This window comes from Rhinopithecus bieti, unplaced genomic scaffold (assembly GCF_001698545.2).
Source record: "Rhinopithecus bieti isolate Rb0 unplaced genomic scaffold, ASM169854v2 scaffold_42532, whole genome shotgun sequence".
NCBI lineage: Eukaryota > Metazoa > Chordata > Mammalia > Primates > Cercopithecidae > Rhinopithecus > Rhinopithecus bieti.
In genome coordinates, this window is record NW_016818301.1 from 2664730 (window position 1) to 2683042 (window position 18313).

At 50.8% G+C, this 18313-nt stretch overlaps 1 protein-coding gene across 1 annotated transcript in view; it reads right to left on the minus strand.

Moving 5' to 3' along the window:
• Positions 1 to 3010: 3010 nt before the first annotated feature.
• The window catches only part of CACNG2 (calcium voltage-gated channel auxiliary subunit gamma 2), a 25004-nt gene continuing 9701 nt past the window's right edge, over positions 3011 to 18313 (minus strand). Inside the window, exons 2-3 of the mRNA XM_017856916.1 lie at positions 5139 to 5279; positions 3011 to 3641 (exon numbers count right to left, since the gene is read on the minus strand). Coding sequence (XP_017712405.1) covers positions 3106 to 3641; positions 5139 to 5226 — 624 coding nt within the window. The 5' untranslated portion in view covers positions 5227 to 5279 and the 3' untranslated portion in view covers positions 3011 to 3105. The remainder of the gene's footprint in view (positions 3642 to 5138; positions 5280 to 18313) is intronic.

Below are 18313 nucleotides of genomic sequence, written 5' to 3' on the forward strand. Positions count from 1 at the left end.
GAGCTAGTTTTTCTCTTCAGACAGTACCTGCTTGGGTGCTGTTTCCTTGGGGCCTCTCCATTCTCCCTTGGCTCTTGTCCTTGATCCCTTTAGATCTGGAATCTGGCGCAGTGGCGGGCAAGATTGGGGTGGGAGGGGGTAGAGATGAGTTTCTGCCTCGACTGAGGACAACTTGGTGGTTGTTACCACACCTTGAATTGTCTCCCATCATTCTGCCCCAGGGCCCATGACCTCCCCCTGCACTTCTGGGCTGGGCTGGCCGATGTTCTGCCCTGTGCTGACCTGGAAAAAATAACTTTCCTTTCCCAGGCAAAAGACAGGAAAGGCAGGTGAGATGTGCAAGCTCAAAAAGCTTTGCGAGCCATTCTCTAGAACTCCCCAGAGAGCTCAACCTCAGGAAATGCCAGTGTTAAGAAAGATGCAAACCGAGGGAGACTCGCAGGCAGAGGCAGGGGCCTCACCTTGACCTTCAGTCACCTGGGAGTGACTTGCAGCCTGTTCTGAAATTTCCAGTTCAGGAAAGTTGTTGGATTTCTGACAGTTTGAACTGGCCCTTGTCACTCTGGGGAAGAAAGGGGAGAAACACAGGATGCCCCTGGCCTTTAGTCTGTGGTGCAAGTTTAACTTTTGGGGTTGGTCCTTACACTGGGACAGAACTGCTAAAATTTTCCTCTCCATCCCCTCAGCCTTAAGCCCTCCCAGCAAACCTCAGAGGATCCTCTTTTTCACAGATCCCCAAAGATACTGGGAAAGCTCTGGTGGCAGATCTCTTCTTCCAAGGAAGCCTCCTTAACTCTCCATGATCGCAGCAAGGGGACACAAAGTGAAGAAGGCCTTTGGGGACCCCTATGTCTTTCCCTTCTTTGCCTGAACAGCGTTATGTTTGCTCACATGTGTGTATTTTTGCTTTGACATTGGATGTGGGGCAGGGGTTTGGGGAGCACAGTGAGGAGGTATATGGTGTGTGTGTGTGTGTGTGTGTGTGTGTGTGTGTGTGTGTGTCTCTGAGAGGCTGACTGATGATGAGCCTGGGGGCCTGGTGGCAGCTGTCCTGGTCATCCCTGGCATATCCTTGGGGCAGGTGGCAGATCTGAAGTCACAGATACATAGAGCAAGAATGGGCCTTTAGTGCTTAACTGGGTCAATCCACATGCTTACATGGGGGGAAAATTAAGGCCCAGAGAGGCCATGCAGCAAGGAATTCCGGAATCCAGTCCTGGATTCTAGACGGGTGCCCTTCCCATGCATGCGAGTGGTGTGTGTGTGGGTGTGTGTGTATGCGTGCATGTGTGTGTTCATGTGTGTGCTGTGTTGGAAGGGCGTGAATGAACGCAAAGGCCAGTGTGGAGTTCTTGTGGTCCATGGCTGTGGAGGGCATGAGTCAATTTCCTTTGAGCCACGCCCCTGGCTATGTATGGGATGGAAGGGTGGAGACTGAGTGTGTCCCTGTGAGTGACTGCGGTGCTGGGCTAAGTGGACGGTGTATGTGTGTGTGGACGTGCATGCATGCGTGCGCGTGGGGCGTGTGGTCTCTTTCTTTGTTGGATTCTGTCTTCCCCCATTCACAGCACCTTCCTGGTCTCAGGAAGCCACCTTTCCATCACAGAGACCTCCTGCAGCTCACTAGGACCTTCCCCTACTCCCTCCAACCTTCAAGCCCAGCTCTCACCTCTCACCACGGTTTTGCTTTGTTTTTGTAAATGGATTTGTATATTCGTTTTCTGTTTTTTTTTCCTTACAAGTTCCCTGCTAAATTTTAAGTCCCCCACCCCACCCCATTTTTTGTTTTCACAGTTTAAAGCTGGAAAAGAATTAAAAGAAAAATACTATCTGATTTTCTTGCAAGTAAATCCACTTATTTTATATTTACATTTATTTATAGTCTGTGGTTTTTTTATTAAAAAAAATCACCACTTGTTTTCCTTTTCTTTTGTAAAAGAAACCTTTTGCAGTGTCATTGTTGAACCCGCTGGGCCCCAAGAGGGCATCAGTGAGTCCAAGGACCCCAAAGGGTCAATGAACCCCCTTCCCAGGGAACTGGGGGGCTTATGAGTCTGGGGGTCCACCATCACCCCAAGGTCATCAGGTGGCCCTGAGGTGAGGGGTGAGGAGAGAGAGCTGTTTCATGTCCCCCAGGGGTTGGGCGTCTCCTGACCCCAAGGACAGGAGCTTGGGGACATGACCCCAAGAGGCTCACCCTGAGGACTCCGGGGTTTCCGGCATCTTGGTAAGCCACTGGCAGCCTCCCCTCTCCTTCCCCTTTCCTCAAGGCCTAGGAAGTCATCACAGTGGGTTAAGGACCATTAAGGACTGGGAACCTGGGGCCAGGCAAGCCCCAAGTGTACCCCCCTCCAGGCACCCTAACGGAGAGGAGGGACAAGGGCTCGGTCACCTGGAGGCCTACAATTGCCCCATCAATGCTGGGCGGAGCCGGCTCGAGCCCTGAGCCTTCCCTGCGTTCCTGGGGCACCCACCCAGGGGCTCCAGGGACCTGGCAGTGACTGCAGGCTCACCTGGCCCCCGGGGCCCCTGAGTCTCACCCCCCACTCTCCCAGGGAGGCAGGGCCCGCTGGGGGTTAAAGGGAACAGAAAAGTAACTCTCCCGGCGTTAAAAAAAATAAATAAATAAAATAAACCCTGAAAAATACAAAGGACATCCCCTTTCCTTTCTGTTCACATTTTTTTTTTTTGCTTTAATGTTATCTTGGTTCCCTTTTATTTTTTCATTTAAATTGATTTTATTAAATGTTAAAATAATGGTACATGGGAAATCATGCATTTTCTTTTAGATTTATTTTCTATTTTTAATTTTTTATCCCTCTCGCTTTTTTTTAGAGTTTGTTTTTCTTCCTTCGTTTATGTTTTCCCACATTTCCTGTTGTTTTGCTTCTTTGTTCCTCTTATATTTTGTTCTTTTTTTTAAAATTTACTTGTTATGTTTTTCTCTTTTTTTGTGGTGTGTGTGTGTGTGTGTGTGTTTGTTTTTTTTTTTGTTTGTTTGTTTTCTTTCGCTTTTGGGAGGTCTCCCCGCCCCGCCCCGCCCCGCCCCCGGGGACCGCGCCCTCCTCCCGGCTCGGCCCGGGCGCTGGCGAGGCCCCGCGGTTTTCATACGGGGGTGGTCCGGCGGTTGGCTGTGTTGGAGTGGAGAGAGTCCTTGTTCTCCTTCTGGATACAGTTGTGAACCTGGAGGAAGCTGTTATCCCTGTCGGAGTTGTAGGTGGCGGTGGGCGTGGTGGCGGCCTTCAGGGGATCCCTGCTGAGCGTGTACATGGAGATCTCCGTGGACGGCAGGGTGTTGAAGCCCTTGATACCCACGGGGGAGGCGTCCCTAGAGTGTGAGGGCTCCGTGGAGCGCGAGCTGGAGCGGCTGCGGCGCTGGTAGCGGTAGCGGTAGCTGGGGATGCGGGTGATGGCAGAGGCCTGGAGGTAGTCCGTGGCGCGGGCCGTGGCCCGCAGCTGTTTGTGCCGGTCGATAAACATGTGCACCGCCAGCACCCCGACCATCTCGGCGATGATGAAGGACAGGGCCCCGAAGTAGAAGGACCAGCCGTATGAGTAACTATTCTTTTTGGAGTCGCTCTTGGAGGGGTCTCCGGCATTGGCAGATATGTACACTATGATGCCAATGATGTTACTGAGACCTGCGGGGTGGGGGATCAGAGAGAAGGAGGTTAGTTTCTCAGGAAGTCGGCCACTGGGCAGCCCTAAAGGTCGGGGACAGCTCTGTGGGCCTTCCCGGGTCCGGTGTTTTCATGAACAGGTGGGGCAGTGTAGAGGGACATCTGCCAGCTTCCCCTTAACATTTTCTTTCCATTCAGAGACAGCCACAAGGGAAGCATTGATGGAAACAGACACGGGCAGGGTGGGAGAAGGGAGGCATTTCACAAGGTGCTGAGTAACTAATACTAGATATTGTTCATTGAGTCTTCACTACCTGCTTTCACTGCTTGGTGCTTCTCAAGCAGGAGCAGGGTACAGATGAGGAGACAAGCACAGAGAGGTTAAGGAACTTGCTTAAGGCTGCACAGGGCTTTGAAGCTGGTGCAGCAGCGGGTGAAGGTGGGCTCCTGGAGCCGGGCTGCCAGCGTTCAAAGCCTTGGCAAGTTAACACTGGTTTGAGTTTCCAGATCTGTAGAATGGGAGTCAGGTTAAGCCTTACTCTTTAGGGTCATGGAGAAGGTTAAAAGGGTGAATACATGTGAGTACTCTTAGATGTTGGTGGTTCTTTTTTTTTTTTTTTTTTTATAGATAGAGTCTTGCTCTGTCACCCAGGCTGGAGTGCAACGGTGTGATCATAGCTCACTGCAAGTCTCAAACTCCTGGGATCAAGTGATCCTCCCACCTCAGCCTCTCTAGTAGCTGGGATTATGGATGTGCCACCACGCCCAGCTGATTAAAAGAAAAAATTTTTTGTAGAGACACGGTCTTGAGGCCTCACTATGTTGCCCAGGCTGGTCTCGAACTCCTGAGCTCAAGCAATCCTCCTGTCTCAGCCTCCCAAAGTGCTGGGATTGCAAGCGTGAGCCACTGCACCCGGCCCGATGTTGGTCATTCCTATTAAATGGCTCAGGCTACACCCAGGTTCTTTTTCTGGCATCTGAAGTGAGTGTGACTCATCTGTCATGTAACTGGGCTCAGACATCTGGATGTGGGTGCCTGCCTGCTCCCACCTGGGTGCAACAGTGAGGGGAGAGTCCACCCTCGGTTTCCAAGGTGAAGCTGAGTATCCCATAGGGGTTGGAACAGCGAGGTACTGGGGTGCCCTCTCTCTAGCCTCCTCATGGGTTTACTTGCACCAGGAGGGAAAAGGGCAAGTGGCAATTGGCCAAGTACCCTGAGAGGAAGCGGGGATTTGGGCCTTTTTCCAAGTGGTGGGAAGAAGATGGGCCACTGGGCCAAGGGATGGGGTATGGGGATGTTCTTGGAGGATTTGGTGGAGGCTCAGGCGTTGCTACAGGACAGGAGCCCCCACCACAACCCTTCTCCCCTGCAACACGACCTAGTGCAAGTCCTGGCGATTCCTCTCCTCTCTCCCCATCTCTCTCTGCCAGGCCCTCGTGGCCCCTAAGCACCCAGACCCCAGCCTTCTTCCCAGTGGTAGGCCTGGAGTCCAGCCCACTCAGATCAGTGGCTGTTACCTGCAGACACGAAGAAGATGCCGGCACTCAGGATGATGTTGTGTCGAGTTTTGTAGAACTCGCTGGCTGCGATGCAGAGGCCACCCATGAAAAGCAGAATCACACTCAGGATTGGGAAAATGCTTGAGGCCCTCACGGCCCCTGTGGAATACAGAGAGTCAGGGAGAAAGAGAATGGCAGGGCTGTGAGACTGAGGCACACAGAGGCAGGTGGGGAGAGCAGCCCCGAGGCGCTGGGGGTTTATGGACACAGCCTTAGAGGAGAGGCTGCTTTGCAATCCCAGGGAGAGACAGACAGCGAGCAAGCCACTGCCCAGCTCACAGCCCTGTAGGAGCTCCCCAGTGCCTCCAGGGCCAAACTCCAGCATGCCATCAGGCACACAGGGCCCTGTGTGACTTGGCCTCTGCCCTCTTCCAGCTCCCACGGCTCCCAGTCCTCATGTTCTCTTTTGTCCCATCACAGCAAGCTTCCCATGACGTGTCATTTCATGCTGCTGACTTTTGAAATACAGAGCTTCCTACTGGAATGTCTGTCCTATTCTTCAGTCAGCAAACTCTTCTTCATCCTTCAAAACCCAGCTCTAAGTCCCTTCTTCTGTAAAGCCTTCCCTGACTTCCTGAGGCAAAATTACGAGCTCCCTCGTCTGCGCTTTGGGGCCCTTGGGCACGTTGAGAGGCAGTGTGGTACAGTGGGTAGGTGGAACCACATGGCTTGGATTTGTGTCTGGCTGCAGCATTTATTAGCTGTGCAATAAAAAATGTATCTCACCTCTGTGTGACTCAGTTTCCTCATCTATAAAGCAAGGATGGTAATAATGCCAAGTTCCTAAGATTGTTGTGAGGATTCAATGAGTTGGTTTAGATAGGTTTAGATAGATAGGTTTCTGGCGTCTATAATAAACATTCAACGCATGATATGATAATAAATATTTGTGTATACATATGCTTCCACCATGAACCATGGGTCATGAGGCAAGGACTGGGACTTTACAAAGAAAACATTTCTTCTCTTTATCCTCTCTGTCCAGCGACACAGTGGGCTGCCGATAGAAGCTCATTAAGTGAATAAATGTGGGGTTGTGGTCCAGAAGGAAGGAACAGGCACATTGCAAAGAAAACAAAGTAAGAAGAGCAACCCTTCCGGATAAGGACTGACAAACAGGACCGGAGAAGAAAAGAATATGGTAATGAAAAGGGAGAAACAGAAGGCGAGGGCCAGGGCTCCTATAGTTGGGGGTGAATGGGGGAAAAGTGGGGCAGGCAGCTAAGGGCAGAGGCCAGGGTTACATGTGTTTGTGGGGGAAGCAGCACCTGAACGAGGACCCAGAGGTGTTGGGGAGCCCTTCACAAAGTGTCTTTACGAAGTAAAACATTTTTTTTTTTCTATTCAAATTCAAATAGGCAGCTAGTGACCTCAGGACCCAGCTCTGTATCCTGGGAGCCATGGGCCAGGCAAGTGGCAGAGCCGGCTTGAGGCAGGGGTGAGGGAAAATATGTCTTTTTTATTATTATTACTTTTTGAGACAGAGTCTCCCCGTCGCCCAGGCTGGAGTGCAGTGGGGCCATCTTGGTTCACTGCAACCTCCGCCTCCTGGGTTCAAGCGATTCTCCTGCCTCAGCCTCCCAAGTAGCTGGGATTACAGGCGTGCACCACCATGCCTGGCTAATTTTTGTACTTTTAGTAGAGAAGGGGTTTCACTATGTTGGCCAGGCTGATCTTCAACTCCTGACCTCGTGATCTGCCCACCTTGGCCTACCAAAGTGCTGGGATTACAGGTGTTAGCCACTGTGCCCGGCCAAAGATGTCTTCTTTAAATGTTGCTTAAGTGGCTTCTAAGGAAGTCGAGTCCTGATAAATTACAGGGCGCTTTGGCCAAGCCCAAGGATTGGTCAGGGAGGTTGGTTTTGGAGGGGAAGGTGCCAGGAGTGGAGCTTCCTCTTATCCCCATCCTTGTCCCCACCCCTTTGGGTGGCAGTGTGTTCAAGAAGGATCCGTGAGAAGAGAATTTCTCTATATAGAACTGTAGGGATTTTCTTTTCTTTTTTAAAATTTATTTTATTTTATTTTTTGAGATGGAGTCTTGCTCTGTTGCCCAGGCTGGAGTGTAGTGGTATGATCTTGGCTCACTGCATTCTCCACCTCCCGGGTTCAAGCGATTCTCCTGCCTCAGTCTCCCAAGTAGCTGGGACTACAGGTGTGCACCATCACACCTGGCTAGTTTTTGTATTTTTAGTAGAGACAGGGTTTTGCCATGTTGACCAGGCTGGTCTTGAACTCCTGAACTCAAGTGGTCTGCCCGCCTCGGCCTCCCAAAGTGCTGGGATTACAGGCGTTGAAAGGGGATTTTAGGCAGTTTGCTGAGATGTGTGTGATGTAAAAACCCTTCTTTTGTCCCAGTCATGGATCTGCAGCATAGTCTACGCTGCTCACGAATGCGTGAGTGGGTTGTCTGGGGGGACTTGAAGAAGGGCAGAGCTCTTGGGGCAAAAGAGCTGCGTATAGGGAAGCAGGGGTGGGAGGATGGGGGCCTGAGACGGCTGGGCTACTCTGTAGCCTCAGCACCCTCCTTCTCTTGGGCGGGATGGGGTTTCTCCCTCCCCAGACCCAGGGAGGTGTTCTCTCCTTGCAAATCATTGCTAAGACAACACGCTGTGTCCTCAACCTGATCCCCCAGCCCAAACACACCCACATCCACACCCATGCATGCACAGACATGCATGACTAAAAAGTCACCTTAACTTGCATCATTATAAGCAAGTGAGGATGGTGAGAGCTTATTGAAAACCCAGGAGAAGAGAGAGAATATTTGTTAAGCATCCACTCTGGGTTGGGTCTTGAGCGGGTACCTAACATATATGATATAATTTCATCCTCATAACAGCCTGGCAGGGTGTGTGTTTTTTTTTTTTTTTGCCCCAATTTACAAACAAGAAAACTGAGTTTCAGAGAGAGAAACTCCCCTGCCACCAGCTAGTGAACCAGGATTCATATCCAGACCAGCCCAACTTTGGGAGCACCCTGTACTCTCCCTAGGTGACTTCCAAGGAGCCCAGAAAGGGTGGGTGCCACAGAGCCTGGAGAACTGGGTTTGGGTCCTAGCTGTGCCACTCACTTGCTGTGTGGCTAAGGCAGGTGAGTCACCTCCTCCATTTTTCCCCTGTGTAACATGGGGTATGGACCGTTAGATGGTTTCTTTTTGTTTGTTTGTTTTAGAGAGAGATTCTTGCTCTATACCCCAGGTGGAGTGCAGAGGCATGATCTCGGCTCAGTGCAACCTCCGTCTTCTGGGTTCAAGCAATTCTCCTGCCTGAGCCTCCCAAGCAGCTGGGATTATAGGCGCCCGCCACCATGCCTGGCTAATTTTTGTATTTTTAGTAGAGGTGGGTTTTCGCCATGTTGGCCAGGCTGGTCTCGAACTCCTGACCTCAGGTGATCCACCCGGCCTCCCAAAGTGCCGGGATTACAGGCCTGAGCCACCACGCCCGGCCGTTAGATAGTTTCTAATAGCTCTGCCCTTTCCATGTGGACATGGTCCTGGCCAGCCGCAAAGGGGAATGACAGAAGAAAGAAGGAAAGAAAGAAAGAGGCCGGTATGGTTTCCGAGGGGCAGCAGCAGCAGCAGCAGCTCAGAGGAACAGGCAGAAGAAAGGCTCTGGCCTTCCCCCTCCAAGAAAGTGGGCTCTTCCTACCCACGGGATGCCTGCAGCTGGCCGACCCAATTGTGTCCTCAGAGCAAATGGACTCACAGCAGCCCAGCGCTTGATTTTTCCAGTTGAGCCCCATCCACTGTGGGAACCCGGATGCCCCAGCTCAGCCTTCCTGCCAGCAGGGGGAGGGAGGGTCGGCTGCGGAGGGAGCTGGGATGCATGCGTGTGTGCAGCCAGCGGCCAGGCATGTGTGGACAAGATGGAGGGCGGCAGGAGAGGAGGGAGGGGTCTGCTGTGTTGCAGCCAGCAAAGAGCAATGTGGAGGAATCAGAACGGCTTCAGAAGCCACTAAGGCAGAGTATGACATGCTCTAAATAATGGCCACCAGCGAGGAATACAAACAGAAGCTTCTTCGGCACAGCAGAGCCAGCCCCAAGCTCTGGCCTCTCTTGGAAGAGGCCCCTTTGCCCAGAAAGAAGGCAACAGGCCGGGTGCAGTGGCTCACACCTGTAATCCCAGCACTTTGGGAGGCCGAGGTGGGTGGATCACCTGAATTCAGGAGTTCGAAACCAGCCTGGCTAACATGGTGAAACCCCGTCTCCACTGAAAAAATACAAAAATTAGCCGGGCATGGTGGCGCGTGCCTGTAGTCCCAGCTACTAGGGGGGCTGAGGCAGGAGGATCGCTTGAACTTGGGAGGCGGAGGTTGCAGTGAGCTGAGATCGTGCCACTGCACCCCAGCCTGGGCGACAGAGCAAAACCCCATTTCAAACAAAAAAAAAAAAAAAAAAAAAAAAAAAAAAGGCAACAGTGGGCAACTAACAAATAGCACCATGCTTAGGCCACCAGACTTGGCAGGGCCCAGATCCAGCTGGGAAGGAAGCTGATTTAGGAGCAAGCAGGAACTCCTACATTGGAGAAGTTTCTTGAAGGAGGTATTTCTGACTGGGTAGTGTCACAAACGGAATGGGGATTTTGGAGTTAGTCACACTTGACTTTGAATCCTGGCTTTGTCACTTATCAACCGTGTGACCCTTGGGCAGGAGTCATTACTGCTCTGAGCCTCAGTTTCCCCATCCTGTGAAATGGAAATAGTAAAAATAATCTCTAGCTTATAGAAATGTTTTAAGGCTTTGCTGCTGCAAGTGCGGCCTGAGGCCCAGCAGCACTGGCATCTAGTTAGAAAGGCAGTCCTGCCAGGCGTGGTGGCTCATGCCTGTAATCCCAGTACTTTGGGAGGCTGAGGTGAGCGGATCACCTGAGGTCAGGAGTTCGAGACCAACCTGGCCACCATGGCGAAACCTTGCTTCTACTAAAAATACAAAATTTAGCCAGGCATGATGGTGGGCGCTTGTAATCCCAGCTACTTGGGAGGCTGAGGCAGGAGAATTGCTTGAACCCGGGAGGCGGAGGTTGCAGTTAACTAAGATTACGCCACTGCACTCTAACCTGGGTGACAGAGCGAGGCTCCCATCTCAGAAAAAAAGAAAAAAAGAAATGCCGCCCCTCAGCTCTTTCCCCCAATTGAGTCATAATCTGCATTTTAATGAGATCCCCAGAGCAAGATTTGCATGCATATGAAAGTTTGAGAAGTGCTATTATAAGAATTAAATTGGGGCTGGGCTCGGTGGCTCACCGCTGTAATCCCAGCACTTTGGGAGGGTGAGGCGGGTAGATCACTTGAGGTCAGGAGTTCAAGACCGGCCTGGCTAGTATGGTGAAACCCCTTCTCTACAAAAAATGAAAAAATTAGCTGGGCATGGTGGTGCACGCCTGTAGCCCCAGCTACTCGGGGGTGCTGAGGCAGAATAATCACTTGAACGCGGGAGGCGGAGGTTGCAGTGAGCCGAGATCTCACCATTTCACTCCAGCCTGGGCGTCACAGCGAGATTCCATCTCAAGAAGAAAAAAAAAAAAAGAATTAAACTGGGTCCTACCTTTTACTGTGTCTCACACTAGAAGGTACATAGTAAAAGGTAGCAATTTTTATTTCTGAGGTCCCTCTCCCCAAAATGTCAGTCCAGACATAACTTCCCTATAAATCGTCCTGATTTTCCACAAAGGCAGGCCTGGTCTTGGTGCCAAAATCTATCACAAGGGGCAGAAAATATCTGATTTACTTAATGAACAAATATTTACTGGTCTCCTATGAGTAAGCATGTGACACTTCACATTACCTGCCAACATTATGGAGCCCTTCCCCTGTACCAGGCCTTGTTCTAAGAGTGGTATAAGCCTCATACCAACCCCATGAAGCCATGGGCTTTGGCTTCAAGGAGATTACACATGCCGAAAGCTGACACTGGCAAACTTGTTCTGTAAAGGGAAAGATAGCAAATGTTTTTGTCTTTGCTGGCCATATGGTCTCAGTTACAATTTCTTAACTTTGCAGTTGTAGCACATAAACAGCCATAAACAATATGTAAACAAATGAACGTGGTTGTCTTCCATTAAAACTTGATTTACAAAATCGCTTTGGGAGGCCGAGGTGGGTGGATCCCCTGAGGTCAGGTATTCGAGACTAGCATGGCCAACATGGTGAAACCCCATCTCTACTAAAATACAAAATTAGCCGGGGGTGGTGGTGCGTGCCTGTAAGTCCCAGCTACTCGGGAAGCTGAGGCAGGAGAATCGCTTGAACCCAGGAGGCAGAAGTTGCAGTGAGCTGAGATGGAGCCACTGCACTCCAGCCTGGGCAGTGGGTGACAGAGTGAGTGAGACTCCATCTCAAAAAAAAAAAAAAAAAAAAAAAAAAAATCCGGTGGTGGGCTGGATGGGCTGGATTTGGCCTGCTAGTCATACTTGGCCAGCTATGGCTAAGAGTATACTCTGTATTGGGGAAAAGACCACGTGGTCTGGAGCAGGGAGATGCTTTGCTCTAGGCTAGCTGTGAGTCCAGTGAGCAAATATGGACTAAGTGCCCACGACTGTGCCAGGCCTGGGCTTGGCATGAGAGACATGAAGGGTGCAAAATAGGCTGGTTCATGTCCTTATAGAGCTTACACTCTCATGAAGGACATGTATGTCATCAGATAATCATACAACCTGGATAACATACTATGAAAGAAAAGTACCTATATGGCACCATGATGGTGTGTGACAGGCTAACGTCACATGTAGACAACTATGTCCATAGAGAGCTTAGAGTATGCCGAGGACCGTTATGAGCACTGCACATACACAAGCTCGTTAGTTCTGATTACAACTCTATGAAGTAAGTACTTTATATTATTTTTATTTTTAAAATTTATTTTAGTTCTCCTTGTTGCATTATCTTAAGCAGCGTATAATAGTATGGCCTCTGAAATGTGATAGACCTGGATTCAAATCCAACGCTTTTATTTTTTAATTTTTAATTATTATTATTATTTTTTTGAGACAGAGTCTCGCTCTGTTGCCCAGGCTGGAGAGCAGTGGCGTGATCTCGGCTCACTGTAACCTCCGCCTCCTGGGTTTGAGTGATTCTTGTGTCTCAGCCTCCCAAGTAGCTGAGATTACAGGCCATGTGCCGTCATGCCAGGCTAATTTTTCTATTTTTAGTACAGACGGGGTTTCACCATGTTGGCCAGCCTGGTCTCAAACTTCTGGCCTTAAGTGCTCTGCCTGCCTCAGCCTCCCAAAGTGCCGGCAGTACGGGCGTGAACCACCACACGTGGCCTGAATAAATACTTTAATTATGCCCATTATACAGAGACCAAACTGAAGCAAGGAGAGGTTAAGCCATTTATCCAAGGTTTGTGAATCCAGGCAGTCTGACTCTAGGGTCTGTGCATCTAACCACTGCATTCCCTTCCCTTCTTTTCAGGCTCTACACTTCGCTGCCCTTCAAAGCATCCTCTGAGCTTATGTGGAGATCAGGATGGGCCTCCCTGAGGAAGTGGTGGTGGATCTGACCTCTAGTGAATAAGGAGCAGCTAACCAGGCACAATGAAGGCAGGGCTGTGGGAGGGAAAGCAGCAGGAGCTGGGGTGGAGGAGGCATGACTTGTTCAGACCTAGAAGGAGGCTGGATCACGAGGAGCCAGTGGAGGAGTGTGGGGAGCACTGAAGGAGAGGAGGCAGGCGAGTCCGGGCCACGTGGGACCTCATGGGTTGAGCTAAAGAGCTTAGCTTTATCCCGAGAGCAATGGGAAACTTTAAAGGGCTTAGAACAGGCAGGTTGTCATGATCTGATTTGCATCTTAAGAAGCAAACGGATTATGAAGGGGTCAAGGCTGGCTGCAGGGAAGCATCGAGAAGGCTGCTGCAGCTGACCAGAGAGGAGTGATGCCAGTGCTTGGGCCAGGGTAGGTACAAAGGGCATGGGCAGAGGCAGATGTGTTTGAGAGATGTTTAGGAGGTGAACTGAAGCTTGATGGATGGATATGGGTAGTGAAGAGGGTGGCATTGAGGATAACTTCTGGGTTTCAGACTTGCCAGCTGGGTGGAAAAAACCACTTGGAGGACTGGGAGAAGACCCAGCCTAGCAGTGAGCAGAGAGAAGGGGAGGAGGCTGGGCGTGGTGGCTCACGCCTGTAATCCCAGCACTTTGGAAGACCAAGGCCGGTGGATCACCTGAGGTCAGGAGTTCGAAACCAGTCTGGCCAACATGGTGAAACCCCATCACTACTAAAAAAAAGACAAAAATAGCCGGGGGTGGTGGCGCATCCCTGTAAACCCAGCTACTTGGAAGGCTGAGGCAGGAGAATCGCTTGAACCTGGGAGGTGGAAGTTGCAGTGAGCTGAAATTGCGCCTTTGCACTCCAGCCTGGGCGACAAGAGGGAAACTCTGTCTCAACAAAACAAAACCAAACAAACAAACAAAAAAAGAGAGTAGAGGAGGAAGATCAAGGTTTGGTTTTGGACATGCTGAGTTTGAGATGCCTTGGGGATGTGCACATGGAGTGTGGGTGGGGCAGTTGCATGTGCAGACGTGGAGCACAGGGGTGCCATCTGGGTTGAAGCTGTGTCACAGACACTCAGAAGAGCCTGCCCATGGATGAGGAGAGGCTTAGGCCTGAGGCTTGGGGAGCCCCAGTGGTTAAGTGTTCCTGGCCCCCATTTCCTTTTCTGTAGAATGGAGATGAAAATCCTAACTCTACCTTACAGGGTTGCAGGGATTAAGCAGGAAGAGGAATGTGGACACTTTAGAATATGCAGGATGTCAGTGAACTGTGAGCAATTTATTATTTTCTGTGCTGGTGACAGAAATAAAGAGTATCCTAAGTGCCCAGGAGGCAAGTGACATCTTGCCTTCTGGAAGGGGTGGCCTGAGCTATCCGTTCTTTGCAAATCTGCTTTTTGGCCATACTCCCTAGACAAATCATTTGGTGATCTTGTGCCTTGGTGGGCCCCAGCCTCTGTGGCCATCACGCTGTGATGTGGTGCTTCACGGTGGGCATAGCCGGAGGCCGGGCCAGACAGGGCACGCAGGGCCCCGAGGTTTTCTAACTGTGTCTGGCAGCGGAGGAGGGTGGGCTGGTGGTCAGTGCGGGTGGTGATGTGACGACTAGGGTAGGTCAGGGGACCTGGGCCTGCTGTGCACTCTTTGCCTGGCTCTCCACGGGACCCGAGCATGTGTTATCCCTCCTCTGCCCTCAGATCTGCACTCTGATGGGGTTGGAGTACATGATCTCTAAGGCCCTGTCCCTCACTGATGGTCCTGTGCTCACTAAGACCTCTCTCCAGGGTCCACACAGCCAGGCCATGCTGCTGCCTTACCTGTTTCCTGTGCGAGTAATGACCTTGAATCAAAATAGTCACCATAATCAGGTATGTAGCGGGGGCAGGTTCCTTATTTTCTGTGCCTAGTGTTAAGCTCTTATCCATCTGGGATTTGACTCATCATTAGGATGAATTAGGAACACGAGGATCAATCCCCATTAGAGGATACAGTCTACACTCACAGACCTGCACAGACCTGCTGGGTTGCAAGCAGCTTTCTAGTCTCTTGGGCATCTCTTCTCATCTTCTCCTTCCACGCTGTGCTGGCTGGTGTAGCCCATGGCCGTGAGAAGGGATGCGTTTCAAAAAATACCCGTGTGATGCATGTTTATAGCAGCACAGTTTGCAGTTGCAAAAATGTGGAACCAACCCAAATGCCTATCCATCAATGAGTGGATAAAGACTGTGGTATATATATGGTGGAATACTACTCAGCAATAAAAAGGAATGAGCTAATGGCATTTGCAGCAACCTGGGTGAGGTTGGAGACTGTTATTCTAAGTGAAGTAACTCAGGAATGGAAAACCAAACATTGTACGTTCTCGCTTATAAGCGGCAGCTAACCTGTGTGGATGCAAAGGCATAAGAATGATACAATGGACTGGGGATTTAGGGGGAAAGGGTGGGGAGGGGGTGAGGGATAAAAGGCTACAAATTGGGTTCAGTGTATGCTGCTCGGGTGATGGGTGCACCAAAATCTCACAAATCACCACTAAAGAGCTAACTCATGTAACCAAACACCACCTGTTCCCCAACAACCTATGGAAATAAAAAATTAAAAATAAACAAACATAACGCCCAAAATGCCTCTGTGTGTGCATGTGTGTGGGTGTGTGTGAGTATGTGTTTGTGTGTGTGTGAGAGAGAGAGAGACAGACCTCAGAGAAGAAGGAGGAGAACAAAGATGGTGGGTGAGATGGAGAAAGAGAAGTCAAATGCTATGGTTTGGAGCATGGGTTCCAGAGGGAGCCCACCTGGGGTCTCCTCCTGGACCCCCACTGGCTGTGTAACCTCTGTGCCTTGCTTTTCCCATCTGTGTGATAGGGACACTGGTCATCTCACCTTCACAGGGTGGTTGTGAAGATGAATTAAGATAATGTTTCAAGTGTCAGGGCTGGCACATCGTCAAGTGTTCAATGAATGTGTGCTATATATAATAGCACATGAAAAGCATTTTGGGAGCCCAGGGAGCTAACTTGGGGAGTACCATCTGTGCAGGATGCCAGATACGTCCCTGCTTCCTGCTGTCAGTAGAGATTGGTGACCAGTCACACAGGCTCAGGAGAAAGGCTGCCTGAGTCCATTTTCCTAGCTGTGACCTGGTCCCCCAGGGGCCTCGGCTGCCTCCTCTGCCATATGGAGATCACAAGCACACCTAGCGCACAGGATGCTATGAGGAGTAACTGAGTACACACACTTGAAGCGATGAGAATAACGACTGGTACACGAGGAGCACCAGCAAATCGTAGTCATCATTCCAGCGGAGTAAATTGTTGCTGTCTCTGTCATGGGGCTTTGGGTTATCGAGGCCGCTGTTTATTAAAGTGCAGGTTGTGACTCATTACTAGTCACATCAGTGTAGTGGTAGCAACTAGCCCTTAAAGAAATGAACAGGGCCAGGCACAGTGGCGCAAGCCCATAATCCCAGCACTTTGAGAGGCCGAGACGGGCGGATCACGAGGTCAGGAGATTGAGACCATCCTGGCTAACACGGTGAAACCCCATCTCTACTAAAAAATACAGAAAACTAGCCGGGCGAGGTGGCGGGTCCCTGTAGTCCCAGCTACTCGGGAGGCTAAGGCAGGAGAATGGCATAAACCCGGGAGGCGGAGCTTGCAGTGAGCTGAGATCCGGCCACTGCACTCCAGCCCGGGCGACAGAGCGAGACTCTGTCTCAAAAAAAAAAAAAAAAAAAAAAAAAAAAAAGAGCAGAGGCAGGGTGCGGTGGCTCTCACCTGTAATCCCAGCACTTTGGGAGGCCGAGGTGGGAGGATCACGAGGTCAAGGGATTGAGACCATCATGGCCAACATGGTGAAACCCCGTCTCTACTAAGAATACAAAAATTCACTGGGCGTGGTGGCATGCACCTGTAGTCCCAGCTACTCGGGAGGCTGAGGCAGGAGACTTGCTTGAACCAGGGAGGTGGAGGTTGCAGTGAGCCGAGATCACGCCACTGCACTCTAACCTGGCGACAGAGTGAGACTCCGTCTCGGAAAAAAAAAAAAAAGGAAATGAACTAGGATAGAATAGAAACTGCCGACCAGTGTGCATTCAGGAAGGTGGCTTTTGGTGATCATTTTGCTCTGGTTCTGCAGAGGTGATTGAGTACAAGTGGCAGCTTAGATGTTTCCTAACCATGGGATGGAGTCACAATGGTTTTAGCCACATTGGTTGCGATGACTTCTGGAGATGTCTCTCAGAAGCCCCCTTATGGCAATGCTTTCCAGAAGGGGCCGACAGCACTGGGCAGTGGACAGGTAGCAGGATAATGGACCTGGATAACACTCCCAGGGTGCAGTCCCAGAAAGTGTGCTGGGCTGGGGCAGGTCATTTTCCCTCTTGGGCCTCCATTTTTCCCTCATCTGTAAAATGGGCGGGTGGGGCTGGGTGATCCTAAGGGAGTGTCTCACTCCAGCATTTCAGAAGCTAGGAAGATGGGCTGGGTGTGGTAGCTTATGCCTGTAATCCCAGCACTTTGGGAGGCCAAAGCTGGCAGATCACTTGAGGTGAGGAGTTCGAGACCAACCTGGCCNAGAGCAGAGGCAGGGTGCGGTGGCTCTCACCTGTAATCCCAGCACTTTGGGAGGCCGAGGTGGGAGGATCACGAGGTCAAGGGATTGAGACCATCATGGCCAACATGGTGAAACCCCGTCTCTACTAAGAATACAAAATTCACTGGGCGTGGTGGCATGCACCTGTAGTCCCAGCTACTCGGGAGGCTGAGGCAGGAGACTTGCTTGAACCAGGGAGGTGGAGGTTGCAGTGAGCCGAGATCACGCCACTGCACTCTAACCTGGCGACAGAGTGAGACTCCGTCTCGGAAAAAAAAAAAAAGGAAATGAACTAGGATAGAATAGAAACTGCCGACCAGTGTGCATTCAGGAAGGTGGCTTTTGGTGATCATTTTGCTCTGGTTCTGCAGAGGTGATTGAGTACAAGTGGCAGCTTAGATGTTTCCTAACCATGGGATGGAGTCACAATGGTTTTAGCCACATTGGTTGCGATGACTTCTGGAGATGTCTCTCAGAAGCCCCTTATGGCAATGCTTTCCAGAAGGGGCCGACAGCACTGGGCAGTGGACAGGTAGCAGGATAATGGACCTGGATAACACTCCCAGGGTGCAGTCCCAGAAAGTGTGCTGGGCTGGGGCAGGTCATTTTCCCTCTTGGGCCTCCATTTTCCCTCATCTGTAAAATGGGCGGGTGGGGCTGGGTGATCCTAAGGGAGTGTCTCACTCCAGCATTTCAGAAGCTAGGAAGATGGGCTGGGTGTGGTAGCTTATGCCTGTAATCCCAGCACTTTGGGAGGCCAAAGCTGGCAGATCACTTGAGGTGAGGAGTTCGAGACCAACCTGGCCAACATGGTGAAACCACGTCTCTACTAAAAAATACAAAAAATTAGCTGGGTGTGGTGGCGTGTGCTTGTAATCCCAGCTACGGAGACAGGAGTATTGCTTGAACCCAGGAGGCGGAGGTTGCAGTGAGCCGAGATGGTACCACTGCACTCCAGCCTGGGCGACAGAGTGAGACTCCATCTCAAAAAAAAAAAAAGCCGGAATGATGGATCACTACACTTCTAAAACTCTGGTGGGGGGGGGGGGGGGGG